General features: G+C 44.5%; 1 protein-coding gene across 1 annotated transcript in view; it reads left to right on the top strand.

Annotated features, from left to right (window-relative positions):
• Window positions 1–7,442: 7,442 nt before the first annotated feature.
• Window positions 7,443–17,548, top strand: part of LOC122440819 (serine/arginine repetitive matrix protein 2-like) — a 157,998-nt gene continuing 147,892 nt past the window's right edge. The window contains exons 1-3 of the mRNA XM_043467519.1: window positions 7,443–7,585; window positions 7,738–7,993; window positions 8,036–8,786. Of these exons, the coding sequence (XP_043323454.1) occupies window positions 7,443–7,585; window positions 7,738–7,993; window positions 8,036–8,786 (1,150 nt within the window). The remainder of the gene's footprint in view (window positions 7,586–7,737; window positions 7,994–8,035; window positions 8,787–17,548) is intronic.

The following is a 17,548-nucleotide window of genomic DNA, read 5'->3' as shown; positions in this document are numbered from 1 at the left end:
GCATTAATGTGCACGGAGGCAAATACCTATACAATAAAGGGACATTTTAATAGTGGCTGAATAATCAATTCCACTTTAAGACACAGATCAATATTATCTTAAAGATGTCTAAATAGCCATTAAATACGAACAGAACAGGTCTAGCAAGCAGAAAAATGCAGAAGATTGTTCTTGACCACAACATGAAGGTTCTAATGGTTTCAGATGGGGGCGTTGACCTGTTTGCAAAATTAACTGTTATTTTTTTCTCACTGTTGAGGCTAAATTAGTTGAGTTTTGTTTTCCTTCGGAGTTTTTTTGGTTTCATTATTTTATTATTCAAGGAAGGAATACTATGTATTCCCTATAGTTTATCTCTTGGGGCTTTACAGTTTTGTTTTGGTTTAGTTTGGTTTGGATTGTTACATTTTGGAAACTAAACTTCTAACTTTAGATTTACAGAAAAATTACCAAGTTGATGCAGAGAGTTTTGTATATCAATAGACCTCCTACCCTATTTCTCCTATTATTAACATCTTAAATTAGTATGGTAGACTTCTCACAATCAATGAAACAACAATACATTTTTGTTAGCTAAAGTCCATGTTATTCAGATATCATAGTTTTTAATCAAGTGTCCTTTTTCTTTCCCAAGATCTCACTAGGATACCACATTACTTTAGTCATCTTATCTCCTTTGTTGTGTCTTGGCTATGATAGTTTCTCAAAGTTTATGTTTTCTCTGCACTTTCAGAGTTTTAGGTACACTGTACTGTAGTATAGATATATTTCTTGAGTTCATTTACTGAAGAACATCTTAGTTGCTTCTAGTTTTTGGTGAATAAAGCTGTGATAAGCATTTGCCTGCAGGTTTTTGTGTGGAGATGTGTTTGAATCACTTGGATAAATATCAGGGAATGTAATTTCTCAATTGCATAGTAAGACTACGTTCAGCTTTAAACAAGTTACCAAGCTGTCTTCCAAGTGGCTATTCTATTTTGTGTTTCCACTTGTAATGAATGAAAGTTCTTGTTATTCAGCGTTTTCAACAATAATTGGTATTTGTCATTTTTAAGTAATTAATATAGGTGTATAGTGATTAAATTAGTCATGTTTAGAGATCACTCACATTCACTGGAAAAGTACCATGCCTTAAAAATATATGGACTTATGATTGAACAATTTTGATTGTTAGATGCTCTCCTTTATATAAGAGTTTTTGTTACCACCAAAACTTGACATTTATTAAATTTTCTTCTAAGGATATAAAATACAGAATAGTGTCTTGGTTATTTGCTTTAACTTTGGATTGAAGTAAAGTGAGTCTTAGTCTGAACTTGTCATATTTGAGACTATGGAGAAATTATTAACTTGCCCTACTTCAGTTTCCTCATCTCTAAAACCGAGATGATAATGGAGTCTAGCTGAGAAGATTCTATGAATTTAATGAGCAACTGAGTGGAAAGAACTTAGCACAATGCCTGAAACAGGGCAACCAGATGGTTATTATTGTTTTTACTGTATTGCTGCTATTACTATTATTGATACTATCACTACTACTATTTTTACTACCACTCTTTCTCCTCCCCCTGCCCTCTCAAGGCTCTAGTTAATTCTTTAAAATTATATACTCTCAATCCTTCACTTTTAAAAAATAATTTATTTTTAATTGGAGGATAATTGCCTTACAATATCGTGTTGGCTTCTGCCATACAATGGGCTTCCCAAGTTGTGCTAGTGGTAAAGAATCTGCCTGCTAATTCAGGAGACATAAGAGACAGGGGTTGGATCCCTTGGTGGGGAAGATCCCCTGGAGGAGGGCATGGCAACCCACTCCAGTATTCTAGTCTGGAGCATCCCATGGATAGAGTAGACTGGCAGGCTACAGTCCATAGGGTCACAAAGCGTCAGACACAATTGAAGCAGCTTAGCACTCACGCACTGCCGTACAATAACGTGAACCAGCTGTAAGTATACATATGTCCCTTTCCTCTTGATCCTCCCTCCACCCCCGACTCCATCCCATCCCTCTACCTTGTCACACAGTACTGCACTGAGCTCCCATGTTATACAACAACTTCCCATTATCCATCTATTTTATAGATGATAATCTATATGTTTCAATGCTACCCCCTCAGTTCATCCCACCCTCTTCTTCCCTGCTCTGTTCAGTTTGCAGGGCGGTAACAGAGATGCAGAAATAGAGAACAGACTTTGGAATCCTTTACTTTTGAGCTGCACTGATCTTTTCACCCAACCATGCCTCATAAAAATAGAATAAATATACTTCACATTCATTACATTTCTTGAAGCATGATTTTTTTTTTTTTCTACTCTGAAAAGCAAAGAGGAGCATGGTGGAATAGATATTTGCAAAGGTAACCTAAGCGTTACAACTCATTAGCTTCCTGTGATGTCTTATATTACTAATAATCTGTTACATTTGCTCAGTGCTTTAGATCTTATAAAGTGCTAACTTTACAGATATTATCTCATTTGCTTCTTGAAACAGCTTTCTGAGGTAGGCAAGGCATGCTTATTAACCCCGATTTTGGTAAAGTGAACTTGCCCAGAACAGCATAAAAAGCAAGCGCAGAGGCAGGATTTGAACACAGGTTTTCTGAATCTGATTCAGGGTTCTTTCCAGGAAACCCGGCACAGATGAATCTTCAGATATATGTGCCTGCAGATATATGTGCCTGGGACATTCATTAGCTCCCACCAGTTCTGGTTCATCTGCACATGTTTGTGGGTTGTGGGGATCTTTAAAAGGAGCTCCATTGCACTTTAGGGCTTTAAACCAGCTTTCATGTTACCAAACCTCATTTCTCCTTGGCAATCTTCTGCTTAACACTCTAGTGTGTGTATACTGATAACCTCAATTCCACTTCTAAAGCATTAGATTGTGTTAAGGAGCAGAGCAGCTATATTTCTGTACTTTTGCTGGCATGGATTCCAACACACCTTGCCTGCTTTATGTCTAATTCATAGAGCTAAGCTCCTAGGAGATTTGTTGCTACTGTGACTACACCCTCCTGGTTCTGTCCTATGGTTGAAGGTGAACATTTGAACAATGAGATATCCTCTCCTGATAAAAAGACTGGAGGCCCAGAGATGCAAGTTGTGAAATTTATTTGAAATGCACGTGATTCATGTTATCTGCCACATTAGCAGAGAAGCAGAGAAGACTTTTGTAGCAAGAGAGACAAGAAATAGAAGCATAACAACACTGAGATGAAAAGAGAGAGAGAATATGAAATTTAACAAGACTCCACCCCCAAATTCCTATCCCTTATGGAGGCCTTATTTCATTAATTTCCCTGCGTCTTTTGAGTCTCTTGGTTCTTTAAAATGTGTTTCCTTCCCCACCCCTCAAACTAGCTTAGGTTGATGTCTGTTACTCTTAACAAATAAAAGACACTAATTTACATGGAGAATAAAATTCTCCTGATGCAAAACTTCCTCTTGAGCTATAGCCAATGCAGTTTTCAATAGCAGCATTAACTGGTATTTTAAAAATTTTATGTTAGAGCATAGTTGATTAATATTATGTTAGTTCCAGCTATATAGCAAAGGGATTCAGTTATACATATTTATGTATCTATTCTTTCTCAAATTCTTTTACCATTTAGGTTTTTATAGAATATTGAGAAGTATTCCCTGTGCTATATGGTAGCTTTCAAGTGTAATGGGCCACCACTGAGTCAGTTTGTGGATTCTACACAGGAGGGGGTACTCAAAGTACTTAACAGTATTTCCACCTTGATGTGAACAACCCTTCAAAACATCCCAGGATCTCAGCACAAGGGTGTACTTATCAAGTCAGCTATTTCAATCCTCTGCCCCAATCAGAATTCTGTCCTTCCATCTTCCAGCCAGTTTTTGCTCTAAACCATCCGTGATTTGGAAGCAAAGCATAAGGAAAAGAAAGAGTATGGCTACAGGAGTAATATAGACCTTTGCTTAAAAACCTTCTCTGGAGCTTTCTAGCCTTAAAATATTGGGCAAATTATTTACCCTCTTCCTTTCCTCATTTGCAAAGTGGGGATTAAATAGTCTTATTTCATGGATTTTTTTAAAAAAGAAGATTTTATGAAATAAAACAAAGCATCTGCTACAGTGCTTTCTGCATAGCAGACATTCGATACATTTATTCACTCACTGACTTTTCAGGCAATTCATCAATCAGTCTTTACACTAAAACAGGGTTTTCTAATTGTGTGCATGCATGCTGCTGCTGCTGCTGCTGTCACTTCAGTCACGTCCAACTCTGTGCGACCCCATAGACGGCAGCCCACCAGGCTCCTCTGTCCCTGGGAGTCTCCAGACAAGAATACTGGAGTGGGTTGCTGTTTCCTTCTCCAATGCATGCATGAATGCTAAGTTGCTTCAGTCATGTTAGACTCTGTGTGACCCCATGGACAGCAGCCCACCAGGCTCTGCCGTCCACAGGATTCTCTAAGCAACAACACTGGAGTGGGTTGCCATTTCCTTCTCCAGTGTGCATGCTAAGTCACTTCAGTCAAGTCTGACTCTGTGATTTTTTGGACTGTAGCCTGCCAATCTCCTCTGCTCATTGGATCTTCCAGGGAAGAATACTGGAGTGGGTTTGCCATGCCCCCCTACAGTGGAACTTCCTGACACAGGGATCAAACCTACTTCTCTTAAGTCTCCTGCATTGGCAGGCTGGTTCTTGATCACTAGCGCCACCTGGGAAGCCCTTCCTAACTGTGTAGTCTATAGCATTTCCATGTAAAGTATAACAGGTAGTCATGGTGACTGAGTTTGAAAGCCTGAGATCAAATCCTGGATCTATAGCTTCCTGGTATACCCTGTGATAAGGGAATCTGTGATGATTTTCATAGATTCCTTTAAAATGAAAAGTTGAACTGGTGGACACTTGATCTCTTTACAGTATGAAATACTGTGACTCAAATAATCACACTTTAGGTTATGGTTTTATTTATCTCAAATAAATCATAATATTCTCCATTCTAAAGTTCTTTGATAGGTGAACAATAAGTAATTTTCCATTTTCTGTGATATATATTCTGTGACAAGGAAATTGCTGCCTCCAAAAACATTATTTTTTGAATTTTGGAAAGATACAATTGCCAAGGATCCCATGTAGTCAGACAATCCCATTTACCTCAATCCAAGTAATTAATCCTAGTTCTTTCCTCCCCTTAGTCAGTGGCCTGGGTCCCAGGATGACAAGATTCTGAGCAGCTTCCTTTTTTTGTGTCAGATTTGAACTCACTGGTCTTTGCCACTTCTCCATTTCTTATCCTTTTCTAATAATCTACATTAGTTATTCAGCTGCTTTCCACCATAACCAAGCAAGGTTTGGAATTTTGTGAAGCGATAAAGGTGAGCTCTATTGGAAAATAAGATTCTGGCTGCCAGTGGAACATTTGAATGCATGGTTGTTTTATAAATGACTTTTTCTGCTCATAGTCCATTGACATTGCTTCAGGGAATTAGAGATTTGGATAAATATTTTCTTGGCTTAATCCTTTCCTACATTCCAAGCTTCTCTCCCTTCTTCCCTCAGCCTGCCCCTAACCCCTGGCTGCCATCCATTCATACATTCATTGATTGATTTACTTCTTGAATATTAACTGAGTTGCTATTACATAGAAAACCTTCTGATAACCTCTGACCTATATTTCAGTGATAAAAAATATCTGAACCTTGCCCTCCAGGTTCAACTCACAGATTAGTGGAAGAGGTAAGATACACAAACATACAACCAAAACTCAAGGCAAAAAGAATAAATACAGCTCAATGTATTTCATACCACATATTGCAGTCATCGATTATGAGATCGGGGAATCAATCAGTAAATCTTAATCATTTTTTAAAAATATAAACTAAATAGGAAATACAGAAGTGAATCACATGTTAGTTTTGTGAAACTTTTATTTAACTTGTAAATAAGTGTATGTTTGTGTGTACAGCCATGGTGTAATATGTAAATTTTCTTTGTTTTGTTTTTACTATATGCTATACTCAAAAGTATGAAGAACTGTAAAGACATGACCAGATAGAGAAATGCTTCTGAAACTTAATGTGCATATAAATCACCTAGAAATGTTGTTAAGATGAAGGTTCTCATTCAGTTGGTGTATGATGGGGTCTCAGATTCTCTTTCTGGCAAGCTCCCTGGTGATACTGTTGCTGCTGGTCCACATAAGACAATTAGAGTGTCAGAAAGACTATTTCCAGTGGAAGAACCTCAGGAAACCCCTGAAGCCATTCATTTGTGACTTCAAGAGCATCCAAGGGATAAAAGAAAGCAAGATTTTCCCTTCTCTTTCTGGTTTTTGCTTTTGGTAGATTGATAGAAATCTTTAGTCATTCTTCTCAAAGTCTGTTGCTGAGCTGCTCCCAGTTGCTTAATGTTGAAACCAAAGGACCAGATAAGCTTCAGATCAGTTATTGTGAAAAGCCCCGCTGTTGTCTCTGAGGGTTAGTTTTCAATTATTTCTCAATCACATGTGCCTTTCCATACAGCATCCCCTGCAATTAATGGCAGAGTACTTGCTATGAAATAGGCTTTTAAGAGCCAGGATAGAAGAGTTTTGTTTGTTTCACCTTTACCTGCCATTACATTCCATCCAGCTTCCATCACCAGCACCTGATAGCTGTCTTGACCTCCTAATGGTTTCCTCCGCTGGCAATTTCTTTTCTTTCTTCCTTCCCCTCTCCCTCATCTCTTCCCCTTCTAATCCATCCTGTACGGGGACATATTGATCATCCTAAAAAGAAGCTTTCATTATTCTCCTTTACTGCTAAAAACCCTTCGAGGCTCCCCATCGCCTAGGCAAGCACTCTGCTCCTGCCAAACTTGTTTGCTGCTGCTGTAACGTGACCTTCTTCATCTTTTAGTGACCTCTCTTTCTCCCCTTGGAGGATCTGGCTTTTCCAGATACCTGAATTCTGTCAACTCCTTCAAAGTTAGCTTAAATTCCACTTCTTTCACGAAGCCTTTTTTTTTTTTGAGAAACCTCAAAGGGAATTAATCTCTCTTTCTTTTTGCTATGTCTCAGCACAACAAGGTTGAACATAATTCGTGTACTGGTGCGTGGCAGACAAAACACAGGTTTGGCAGTAAGCGACCAAAACCGGAAGTGTCTCACCAGATTGGATTGTGTGACCTTGGACAGTCCACGTGTCTTCTCCGAGCCTCCATTTCACCATCAAGATTATGAGCAGATTGGAGCCTAAGAGCTCTAAGTCACTGCGTGTGTGCCCAGTAACATGCGCATTTTGTGTGTGTGTGTGTTTTTAGAGGTCTCATTTTTTATTTTTCTGTGATCATTTTCCTTATTTTAATCATACTTCTCGTTTAGTATTGAACTATTACCCATGTTTTAAAGTATTTTATAATTTTAAAATTCTCACACAAGTTTGTCTTTCTTATTCCCATTAGGAAGGAACCTTATTTAACTGTGGGAGCAATGAGGCCCGGGGAGGGCCTATGTAAGGGTCCGCAGAGCAGAGAAGACAACGCAACTTCCAATCACGGAGGGCCCCATGATCCAGGACATGGCCCGGCATCGCTCAAAGTGAGCCTCATTCATTATCGGTCAATTGACTGGAGGTTGTCAGGCCCATCTTGCAAGACAACTCCTCTCTCCCTGGAAGGAGGAGTACCTTGAAATCTGTGGGTTAACGGGAAAAGTGCTTACTCTGGGCGGAAGGCGGGGCAAGCCGAAACAGGCATATCTCTCAACCGGGGTTTCTGAAACCCAGTCTCCGCGGGGGGAGACGTGACGGGGTTCAAGGATACTTGGAACCTGTCCCTTTGGCGGAGACACGTAGTCGCCTCCAGCCGCTACTCGCGGCCGATCCTGTGCAGTGGAGCGCCCCCGCCCCCGGCAGGCTCCCTCCGCTTTGCAAAGGGAGGGCGGAGCTGGGGAAGCCTTGCACACTAGTCTTCCTGGAGCTGCAGACGAGGAGCCCCGTGCCCTCCCTAGCCTCTCAGCGGCTTCCCCTCGGCTGCGCGGGTGTGCAAGCTCTGCTCGCCACCCCCATCCGCGGCTCGCCCTAGCTCCCTCCCTCCAGCCCCGCGGCCGGAGCGCGCACACCGGGGCTCCGGCACGTGGGCGCGCGGGAGGCGGCGGCCGCTGCTGCCGCTGCCGGAGCCCAAGCCCGAGCCCCAGCCGGCGAGATTACCCTCCATGCTGCGGGCTCTGCGGCCGTCTTCCGCTCTGCCTCTGGCCGGAGCCCAGCCCCGCGAGCCAGTGAAGCCGCGGAGGGGAGGACACGGACAGGAGGAGGGGCGCGGCGGGCAGGGGCGAGCCGGGCTCTGAGCAAGGGGCGCCCGCAGCCGGGAGGAGGCAGCCGGGCGCTCTCGCTCGCTCTCTGCTCCAGTCGCTGCCGGGGGTTCCAGGCGGCGCGACGCCGCTGCGCTCTTTCTAGGCGGCGGCCAGCGGAGGTTTCCCGCAGCCGGCCCCCATTCCGCCGGCGAGTCCCTGTTTATCCCGGAGGACGCGCCCGGCCGCCCGAGCTGAAGCGAGCGCGAAGTCTGAAGTCAGCCCCCAGCGCCGCCAACTTCCCCGGGAGCCCCTCTCCCCGCTGCAGCCTGCGCCAGCCCTGGGAGCGATGCGCCCCCAGCCGGGCGGCGCGCCCTCTGCCAACTCGCCACTCATGGGATCCACTGCCCTCGACTGCCCCGCTTGGAGCGCGTAGCCTTCGCCGCGTGGCCCGAGAGAGGAGCGAGACACCAAGGCGTTTCGCGGATTCCGCGCGCGCTCGCGGGTCTGCTGAGGTCTCCTGCGGGGCAGCGTCCATACCCAGGGGTGAGTAGCCCGGTCGGTCCAGGCGGCGCCCTTTCACCCTAGGTAATTGCTTGCAGGCAAGGCAGGGAGACTGGAGAAAGTTGGGTCTCCCTGCACCTATCCTGGGATTTGGCAGCGGAACGCAACAGTGGTTCTCCAATCCGATTGCCTTCGAGGCTTCCCCCAATGCCTTCATTTCTAAACCAAGGATCCCTCTTCCGCTTCCCAAGGAGAAAGGGGGCTCCCTAGAGCAGGCCCCTGACTGTTCTCCAATCAATTTGCCATTTGGGGCTTTTCAGCCGCCCGCACATTAAGCAGGCACCCAGCGTATGCGCTTAGAGATCCGCAGCCACCTGGGCGCTCTCAGAGACCCAGGGCAGCCCGTGCCCCTAGGGAAGGTCTAAGCGTGCTTCATTATAGGCAACAGCTGGGATACAAGGAGCTGTGTATGTGGGTGATTGGGAGTGGGAAACGAAGCCACAGGAGAAGGCGCGAGTGAAATTTATCTGTCACTGACGGGTAGGGTGCCCTGGGTGCCCGCTCCGCGGTGCGGGTTTCGGGGCGCAAGATCTGGGGCAGCCGGACAGAGTCCAACAGGTGGCCTTCGCGGGCTTCCTGGAGCCGGGCGCGGGGGAGGGGAACCGCTCCCTCCACAGGGCCGAGGCTGCTGCTTGGCGGGCGGGGGGGTGCATCTGAACATGGGTAAAGAAATACGCTCTCTGCTCTCAGGCCCGATTTGGGGTGAGTGTGTGAGGCATCCAAATGCCTCCTGTCGGAAAACAGCGGCCTCATTGTGTGCCTGACTGCGGTTTCAACTTGCAGGCAACTGAGGGGCCATTCAGCTGGGGCGCCGCGGACTTGGCTGATCCTCGGATGCGAGCCCGGCCTTCTTCGTGGCCCCTGTGGCGGGTATTCCAGTTCCCTAGGCTGGGCAGCGAGCCAGACCTCAGCGTTTTGCTCCTCTATATTCCCCCAAGGGGAGGGGGAGTTGCAGAAACACCCGGGCCAGGCACGAGTTTATTCTTCTTTACCTCTCTGCTGCACTTTTATCCTGAGACTCAGATGGAGGTATTGGGTTAAGTGCCTGGGAAGGGTGTGGACAGGTGGTGTGAGTGGGTTAGTATGAGGACAAGTCGTTTGAAAGCTGGACAGAAAGAGCAGGGACCGTGTATACCCCACCCACGGAGATGCACAAGGACAGAGGGCGGGGCAGCGCTTTGAGAAAGTTTCTTCTGAATGCACCATCCTTCCGGTAAGGTGAATGTGCAGAATACTCCCGAAAGCATGGCACTCCAAAGTGGCATCTTCCCTCATCAGCTGTGTGGCTTCCTCCCTCAGTTTGTTCATCTGTAGATTGGGGACAGTTATCTCTGCTCCTGGCAGAAGCCTCTCTGTCTGTAAAGGAGATACTTAAAGCTGGGTGGCAGGTTGGGAGATGGGGGAGCCGCTGTGGGGAGGTGTGTGGGGAGATGAGTTGTCTGGGGGTACCATGCGTAGGAGACACTCACTTTTCACTCAGATTTTGTCTTTGGAGGAGGTCGATTGGTTTTGAGGAGATAAATGGAGGCTTGGAGATGCTAAAGCTTTCCCAACACCCCCTTGGCACTGCCACTCCGCTGTCTGCCAGCGAGCTGTTTGTACTATGGAAATAAAGTGACGGACACTCAAAAGGCAAAAAGAACCCTCCACTGCTTGTGCCGGGTCCAGCAGTTTCTCCTTCAGGGGAGGCTGTAGGTACTACAGCAGTGTAGCCTTGCTGTTTCCACTCTGTAATTGCTACTGCGTCTTTCCAGCCCCCATTTATTGTCCCTTCCCAGGAGTTATCCTCCTCATTTCTCACTCTGGGACTCTGGCAGCAGATTGCCAAGGATTTGTAAGTAGAGTGAGCCCCTTGATTTGTAGAGGGCGCTGGTTGATTTCACAGGGCCAGCCTGCGTGGCTGCCCAGAAGCCTGACTCCTGGAGGTTTCTTATTAGGAGGGGAGCCAGGAGCTGGGGCATCAAGAAGAGGGATGGGCAGCAAGGTGTTGTGTATAACAGAGGTTGGAAAGAGAGATCCATGGACAGATGTACAGAAACCAAGAAACAGAAAAGGAAGAGGCAGAGAGACACACAGAGGCAGAACAAGGAAGGAATCGGGGAGAGACAGACATAGACAGAGGCGAAACCAGAGACGGAAAGAGAGAAGGAAGATACAGGGTGGGTAGGGCAAAGCTGAAGAGGAGTGAGGAGTGAGAGAAGTGGGAATAAGGAAAAAGAAGGAAAAGATATCCAAAGGAAAGAATGTAAGCAAAGAAAGCCTAAGGAGAAAGGAATGGGAACCAGGTAAAGAAGCCAGGTGGGGTGGAGAGGAAGGGTATTGAAGTTTTAGAAACCACACTGCCATTCCAAGGAAGTTGACATAATCCACATCCTTAAGTAGCCAGCCCTGGGTTAGTGTTTGTTTCTCTGGGGAGTCGTGCATTATGTGAAATTGAACACCCGCTTGGAACCCAGCTGCATTGGAGATGACAAGAGCATAAGAAATTTAGATTTTTGGTAAACACGCAGATGTACAAGTTCATTTGCCCTCAGTGGTTTTTTTTTTTTTTTTTTTTCTGGGTAAACACAGGGCTGGAGAATTGAGGGGCAGAGGGCTGTATCATGCATAGCATTTGCCACTGATTCTCTAAACTCTGCTTAAAGGAGAGTCTCTTGGTACCTTCTGAGAAAAGCACAGTACTGGACGTGCTTCCCCACGGGGTTTGATCCAGTAGGGACAGGAATGTGCTAATTTAATGAGTACCCCGTTGATTCTAAAGCAGGGTGTTCCTGAATCACACTTTGATAAACATGCTATAGGTGGTGTAACACCCTTCTCTAATTTGTCCCCATGTTTCCTCTTAAGAGACACAGTTTAATGCCTCACTCTGGTATCCTGCTCTCCCCTGAGAAGCTTTTTTCTTGTGAGTTTCTCTTGATAAAAGACAAGCCTAAGGATTGCTCAGCCAGGGTTACCTTCCCCTGAACCTCATTAATCACAGTAGCTCCAGGGGACAGCAGACAGCTCTTCTGCTTGACCTTGTCAGGGGTGTTCACAACCAACAGGTATCGGACACTCGGCGGGGCTCCGTCCTGGACAGGCTTTGTGCACTGTGTACTTAAAACTCAGAAAAATCTATGCCATCGGCACTGTTACTGTTGTCAGCATTTTATAGTTGAGGAAACTGAGACTTAAAGAAATTATTACTTTTCCCTGTGAAGTTGTCTGTGACCCAGCAACTGGGAAGCAGCAGTGAGGAAATGTGACCTGGATTTGGTCGACTCCAGGGTTTAAGACCCTGATGCTGGGAAAGATTGAGGGCAGGAGGAGATGGGGACGACAGAGGATGAGATGGTTGGATGGCATGACTGACTCAACGGATGTGAGTTTGAGTAAGCTCTGGGAGTTGGTGATGGACAGGGAGGCCTGGTGTGCTGCGATTCACAGGGTTGCAAAGAGTCGGACACGACTGAGTGACTGAACTGAACCAGGGTTCAAGGTCCTAATGACATACTGTGCTGTCTGCTAATCCCAGTACTCCATTCTAGACTGATGGAATCAAAGATCTCAGAGATCTTTCCCAGGCACTCTCTCTCCCCACCTTATCAATTGAGGAAATTGAGAAGCAGCTTAAGAACTGTGAAGAGACTTGCCAGAGACCCTACAACCAGTTGGTGTCAGAACGGGGACCTGCCGTGCTATCTTGAGTCTCAGTCCAGCCTTCTCGGCACTACACCAGTGGTTGTTGCATTTGGCTGATCCTTGAGGTCAAATGAACATTTAATCAAAATGCAAGTACCCAGACCCTACTAGAGGCTTACTGAATCAAAAGCTTTGGGAAGAGAGCCCAGAAATCTGTATTTTTAGTCCCTGCCTCCACTCTGCATCTGCCTAGTACTGTTTGCCCCAGTTATTCTCTAGCTCTTGGCGTCTGACGCCGTGGATCCCTTTCAAACAGCTTCGGGAGGAGAACTCCAAGCCCCTCCCGCTTCTAGCAAAACACACACAAAGTAGTATACTCTCTGCCTGCTGCAGCCCACGCTGACGTACCACGGATAGGGGAACAAGCTGGTCATCTAGAGGCAACTTTGAGAGGTGTAGCCATCACAGTGATGTTTGTTAGATTTGGTTTTTCCTGTGCCAAGTGGAAAGTGTTTAAGGAAGCATCAAATGCTGCTTCAGTGCATCAGTGTCAGTATTTGTAGTAATACTTGACACAAAATGACACGGTGAGCCAGGCCAATGTGCTGCTATGTCAGAGTGTCAAGCCCTGTCTCCCAATTTAGTGGATCTAGCTGTGGGATTAAAAAAAACTGCTTTCCTTCCCTTTATTATCATGCTTTTGACTCCTCTGGGATATGTCAGTGCCTCCTTTTGCAGGTAACAAGTTGCCATCACACCCACGCTCTTTCTAGCACACTTAAATTGTTTTCTCGGTAACCTCAACATCTTTTCCCTTCTGTTTCATTGAAAAGTGGCCAAAGGTGCCAGACATCTTGTCCAGCAAACTGTTTTGTCATCTTTCCCTTTTCAGGTCCAAATTTATTTTTTGAATCTGTTGCTTTTAACCCTGACCTCTTATTCAAGGATGGTAATTCAGCTGAGGTAGAACTGATAAGCAGTTATGTGATACATGTGTTATAAATAACTGCAGCCGTTTGTGAATGGGATGCAAACTGAGGAGAACTTACACTCTTAGACTCACAGTGTCTCCACCTTTAATAAGCTAGGAATATTTTGACTACTTCAAGGGGCAAAGCTGCTTTTCGGCCATGGCTGGTAGAAGTACAAGGTGGACAGAAACACTGAATGGTTAAGACTTGGGCTTTGAGTGCAGACCACTGGAGGTTAAACCCTGCCTACACCTTGCTGGTTGTTATAACCTTGGCCTGGTTATTGAAAATTGCCCATGTCTCCATTTCTTCATCTGGATGTTGAAGATGATAAAAGGTGTCCTCTCTATGTATGCTGCCAGGACTTGGTCAGTGACTGAAGTGCTGAGCTCAGTGTCTGGCATATGGTAACGACTCATCTGTTACCTAGTGTTTACTAAACAGATGTCACGTGGATAAAACTGATATCAAACAAGTTAAGCAACTTGCCCAGGTCACCCAGATCTTAAGTGCTAGACGCCAACTTGCAACTCAGATCTGTCCTTTTAAGTTCTCCTGACTTACTGTTACATTGATATGAGTTACTGTTCTTTCCTTAAACGTTAAGACAGAGTATTGCATATGAAACATACTCTGGTTTATATTTTAATTAAATCCATTAGTAGAGTGTCAGAGCTGTTCTAGTGAGGATCTTTTGAATTTGGGGGGATAATTTTTAGGTGGTTAAATCTCCTCCAAATAGTTGCTTTTGATTTCCCAGCAGTTGGGAAGAGTTTTCATGGATCCATCCCCTTCTGCTTTTGGTTGAATAACTTCTACCTGTTTTAAAAGTCTCATTGTAGATACTGTTTGGGAAAATCTCCACTTGACTCTTCAAGTGTTAGTTGCTCAGTCGTGTCCAACTCTTTACGACCCTATAGGACTATAGCCTGCCAGATTCCTCTGTCCACAGAATTCTTCAGTCAAGAATGCTAGAGTGGTTGCCATCTCCTCCTCCAAGGGATCTTCTCGACCCAGGGATTGAACCCAGGTCTCGTGCATTGCAGGAGGAATCTTTACCTGCTAAGCCACCAGGGAAGCTGACTCTTCAAGGGCTGAATTAAATGTCTTAATAATATGTTCCTTCACTTACATTGTAATATGTACCCATTTGCTTCTTTATATCTGCTACTCAGTCTGTATATGTTTCTTGAGATCACAGTCATGGTCTTAATTGAAGTTATATCCACAGTGCCTAGGACAGTATATGACATATAGAAAACTTACAAAATATTTTTGAAAGTCTAATTGAAACTTTGAGCTAATTCTAGATGTTCCAGAAAAAGTGGTCATTGTCCTTAAATTCTAAAAGGAAAACATCCAAATGTTGGAATTGAAAACCTTGCTATATAATGTGTCCCCATAGGCTTTAAGTTCTTTAGATGGGAGAGGAATGTTATGGTATCAGTAGTTGTTGATTAACTATGTTGGTAGCTTTGGGCAAGTTCCATCGTGATGCTGCTTAAGATGTAATTAGAAGGGACATTCTGATTTATAAGTTAATGTGATTATATCTGTACATTTAATTAGTTTCTCAGAAAGGCACTTTTGTTCCTCAGCCTAAATGTTTTAAAAATTAATAGGCTCCTGGAGTTAGAACCAAAGTTAGAGATAATCTAGTTCTACCAGCTTGTACGAGAGACAAGAAAACTGAGATTCAGAGAAGGAAAGAGATTTGCCTGAAGTTAACCAGCAAGTTAGTGCCAGAGGCAATGTGAGAGCCAGTCTTGCTTGCTCAAGACTCTTTTCTTTCTTTAATTTTTATTAGAGTATAGTTGATTTACAATGTTGTGTTAGTTGCAGGTGTATAGTGAAGTAAATCAGTTATAAATATATTCACCTTTTTAGCAGCTTTTTCATAAAAGCTATTATAGAGTAGTGAGTCGAGGTGCTTGTGCTATACAGTAGGTCCTTATTATGTATCCGTTTAATAGTCGTACCTGTATTGCCCAGGAATCGTAATGCACACCTAAGAGTGATGAGCACATCAGTGGTGAGCACTTGTTTGAAGGCATGCTTGCAAGTCTTCTGCATGTATATAGCCTGAACTTTGCAAAATTTCAAGATAAAGCTCATACTGAGGAGGAGGAAAGCAGGACTAAATGATTTGCTGCCAGGGCAAATCCCAAGTGTCAGAGATGTTTGTGGAAGAGCATCCTGGCAGGCCCTGCACTGGTAAAGTCTTGTGGGTTTCTAGGATCCCCAGTCTGCTTTCCAAACAAGGAAATATGACCTGACAGGGATCTTCCTTTGATGTTCTCAAGGGTGATATTTCAAGGAGACATGGAAGATGTATGGAAGTTCATTGCCAAGCCCCTGGCACAGGGGGGTTGACTGAAGAGCAGTTCAGATCACTCTTCCTTCCTTGTTAGTACTCTTGTTTTTTAAAAGATGGGACGCAGTCACCTTAGGACCCTTCTCTCTACCTCTGGGGTGCCTTGGAGTCTGACTAAATAGACCAGCCTGACTATATCCTCAGACACAGAAATGTGTGCCGTGTACTCTGACGTTGTTAACACACAGTCTTTTATCACATGGTGTCAGTATTATGGAGACAGTTAAGACACAGATCATTGGTGCGATGTATTGTGGATGATCCTTTGGAAACATTATAATTAGTGCTGACAAGGCAGTAGAAATATCTCAACACAGCACCTTCTCTGACTCCCAAAAGGCTTGCTAAGTCAACCCAAAGTAACAAGACTTTGATTATTCAAGGAGAGAAGGCACAGTTAAGAATTCTCTTTGCCCCTCAACTGTAGTCATTCTGAGATGATTGGTGCTGTATTTTGTGTTTTTTTGTTGGGGGATAATTGATTTACAATATTGTATTGATTTCTGTCCTACAGCAGCGTGAATCAGCCACAGCTGTACATATGTTCCCCACCTCCTGAGCTCCTCTCCCCTCTCCCACCCCCTCCCACTCCTCTAGGTTCATACAGAGCACTGGGTTGGGTTCCCTGAGTCACATAGCAAATCTCCTCTTGCTATCTATTTTACATTTGAGTGACGTAAGCCAGAAAAAGAAAGACAAATATTGTGTATTAATGCATGGGTGTGGGATCTAGAAAGATGGTACTGGTGAACCTATTTGCAGGGCAGCTATATGGTGTTTTTGCTTTGCTGTCTGGTGGCTGGGTGCAGGGAGAGGTGCCTCTTTTTGTAGCCTTAGCACCAGGATGAGTTGCTCCCTTCTCTAGCCTGTCTGGGTGCTTGCAGTTCCTCTACATGAAATAGTTTGGGATTTTCCATGGTCTTCTATTAAAATGCAAAACTCCCTAGGTAGATATCAGTTACTGCTTTAGCTGTATAGACCTAACATTCCACCCTATAGTTTTCGTTTTATGGAACCATTTTGACAAGTATTAAGGCCTACCAGCACACCAGTTACTACTTCTCTTGATGCTGCTAATGTTTGCGTTTATTAAGGACCTAGGGGAATGGCTACCCACTCCAGTATTCTTGCCTGGAGAATGCCATGGACAGAGGAGCCTGGCAGGCTACTGTCCATAGTGTATCAGAGAGTCAGACATGACTGAGTGACTAACTCTTACACTATTTGTAGTTGAAAGGCTCTGTGGAGGAGCAGGATCAGTGATGAGGGCCCTGTGGCGCTCTTCTGTGAACCTTTACAGACTTTTTGACCAAATGACTGGGGATAAGATCCTGGGGGACAGAAGAAGCATTGATGCCAACTTGGGTGCCTTTTCCTCCTATACATATTTCTCTCTAGACCACTTCCCCCTTCACAACCCAGAGGACATTTAAAGGCAGTACTGCAAGCACCAATGAAAGTCTGGTTTTCCCATGTTCATGTGCAAAGCCCCCTATTCTAGAAACTCTGATGATTGTTGGGCTGGGGGCAGAATTTTTTAAAATGGTGAATTTTAATTTTTTAACACTGCATATGAGTAGTAAAAATCTGAACTGTACAAATTGGTAAGAAATAAGCATTCTTTCTTCCCTGATCCCAGTTCCTCCTTTCCTAGTACAAGCATGTGTCCAGAGTCTCCTGTTTTTTCTTTGCTATATGTAGGAACAAAAAGCATGTGTTTTTTCTCTTTCACATATATAACATGTATGCTATACCTTTTTTCTTTTGATTTAAAT

Source organism: Cervus canadensis, chromosome 4 (assembly GCF_019320065.1).
Source record: "Cervus canadensis isolate Bull #8, Minnesota chromosome 4, ASM1932006v1, whole genome shotgun sequence".
Lineage (NCBI taxonomy): Eukaryota > Metazoa > Chordata > Mammalia > Artiodactyla > Cervidae > Cervus > Cervus canadensis.
This window is presented reverse-complemented; position numbering and strand designations above follow the sequence as displayed.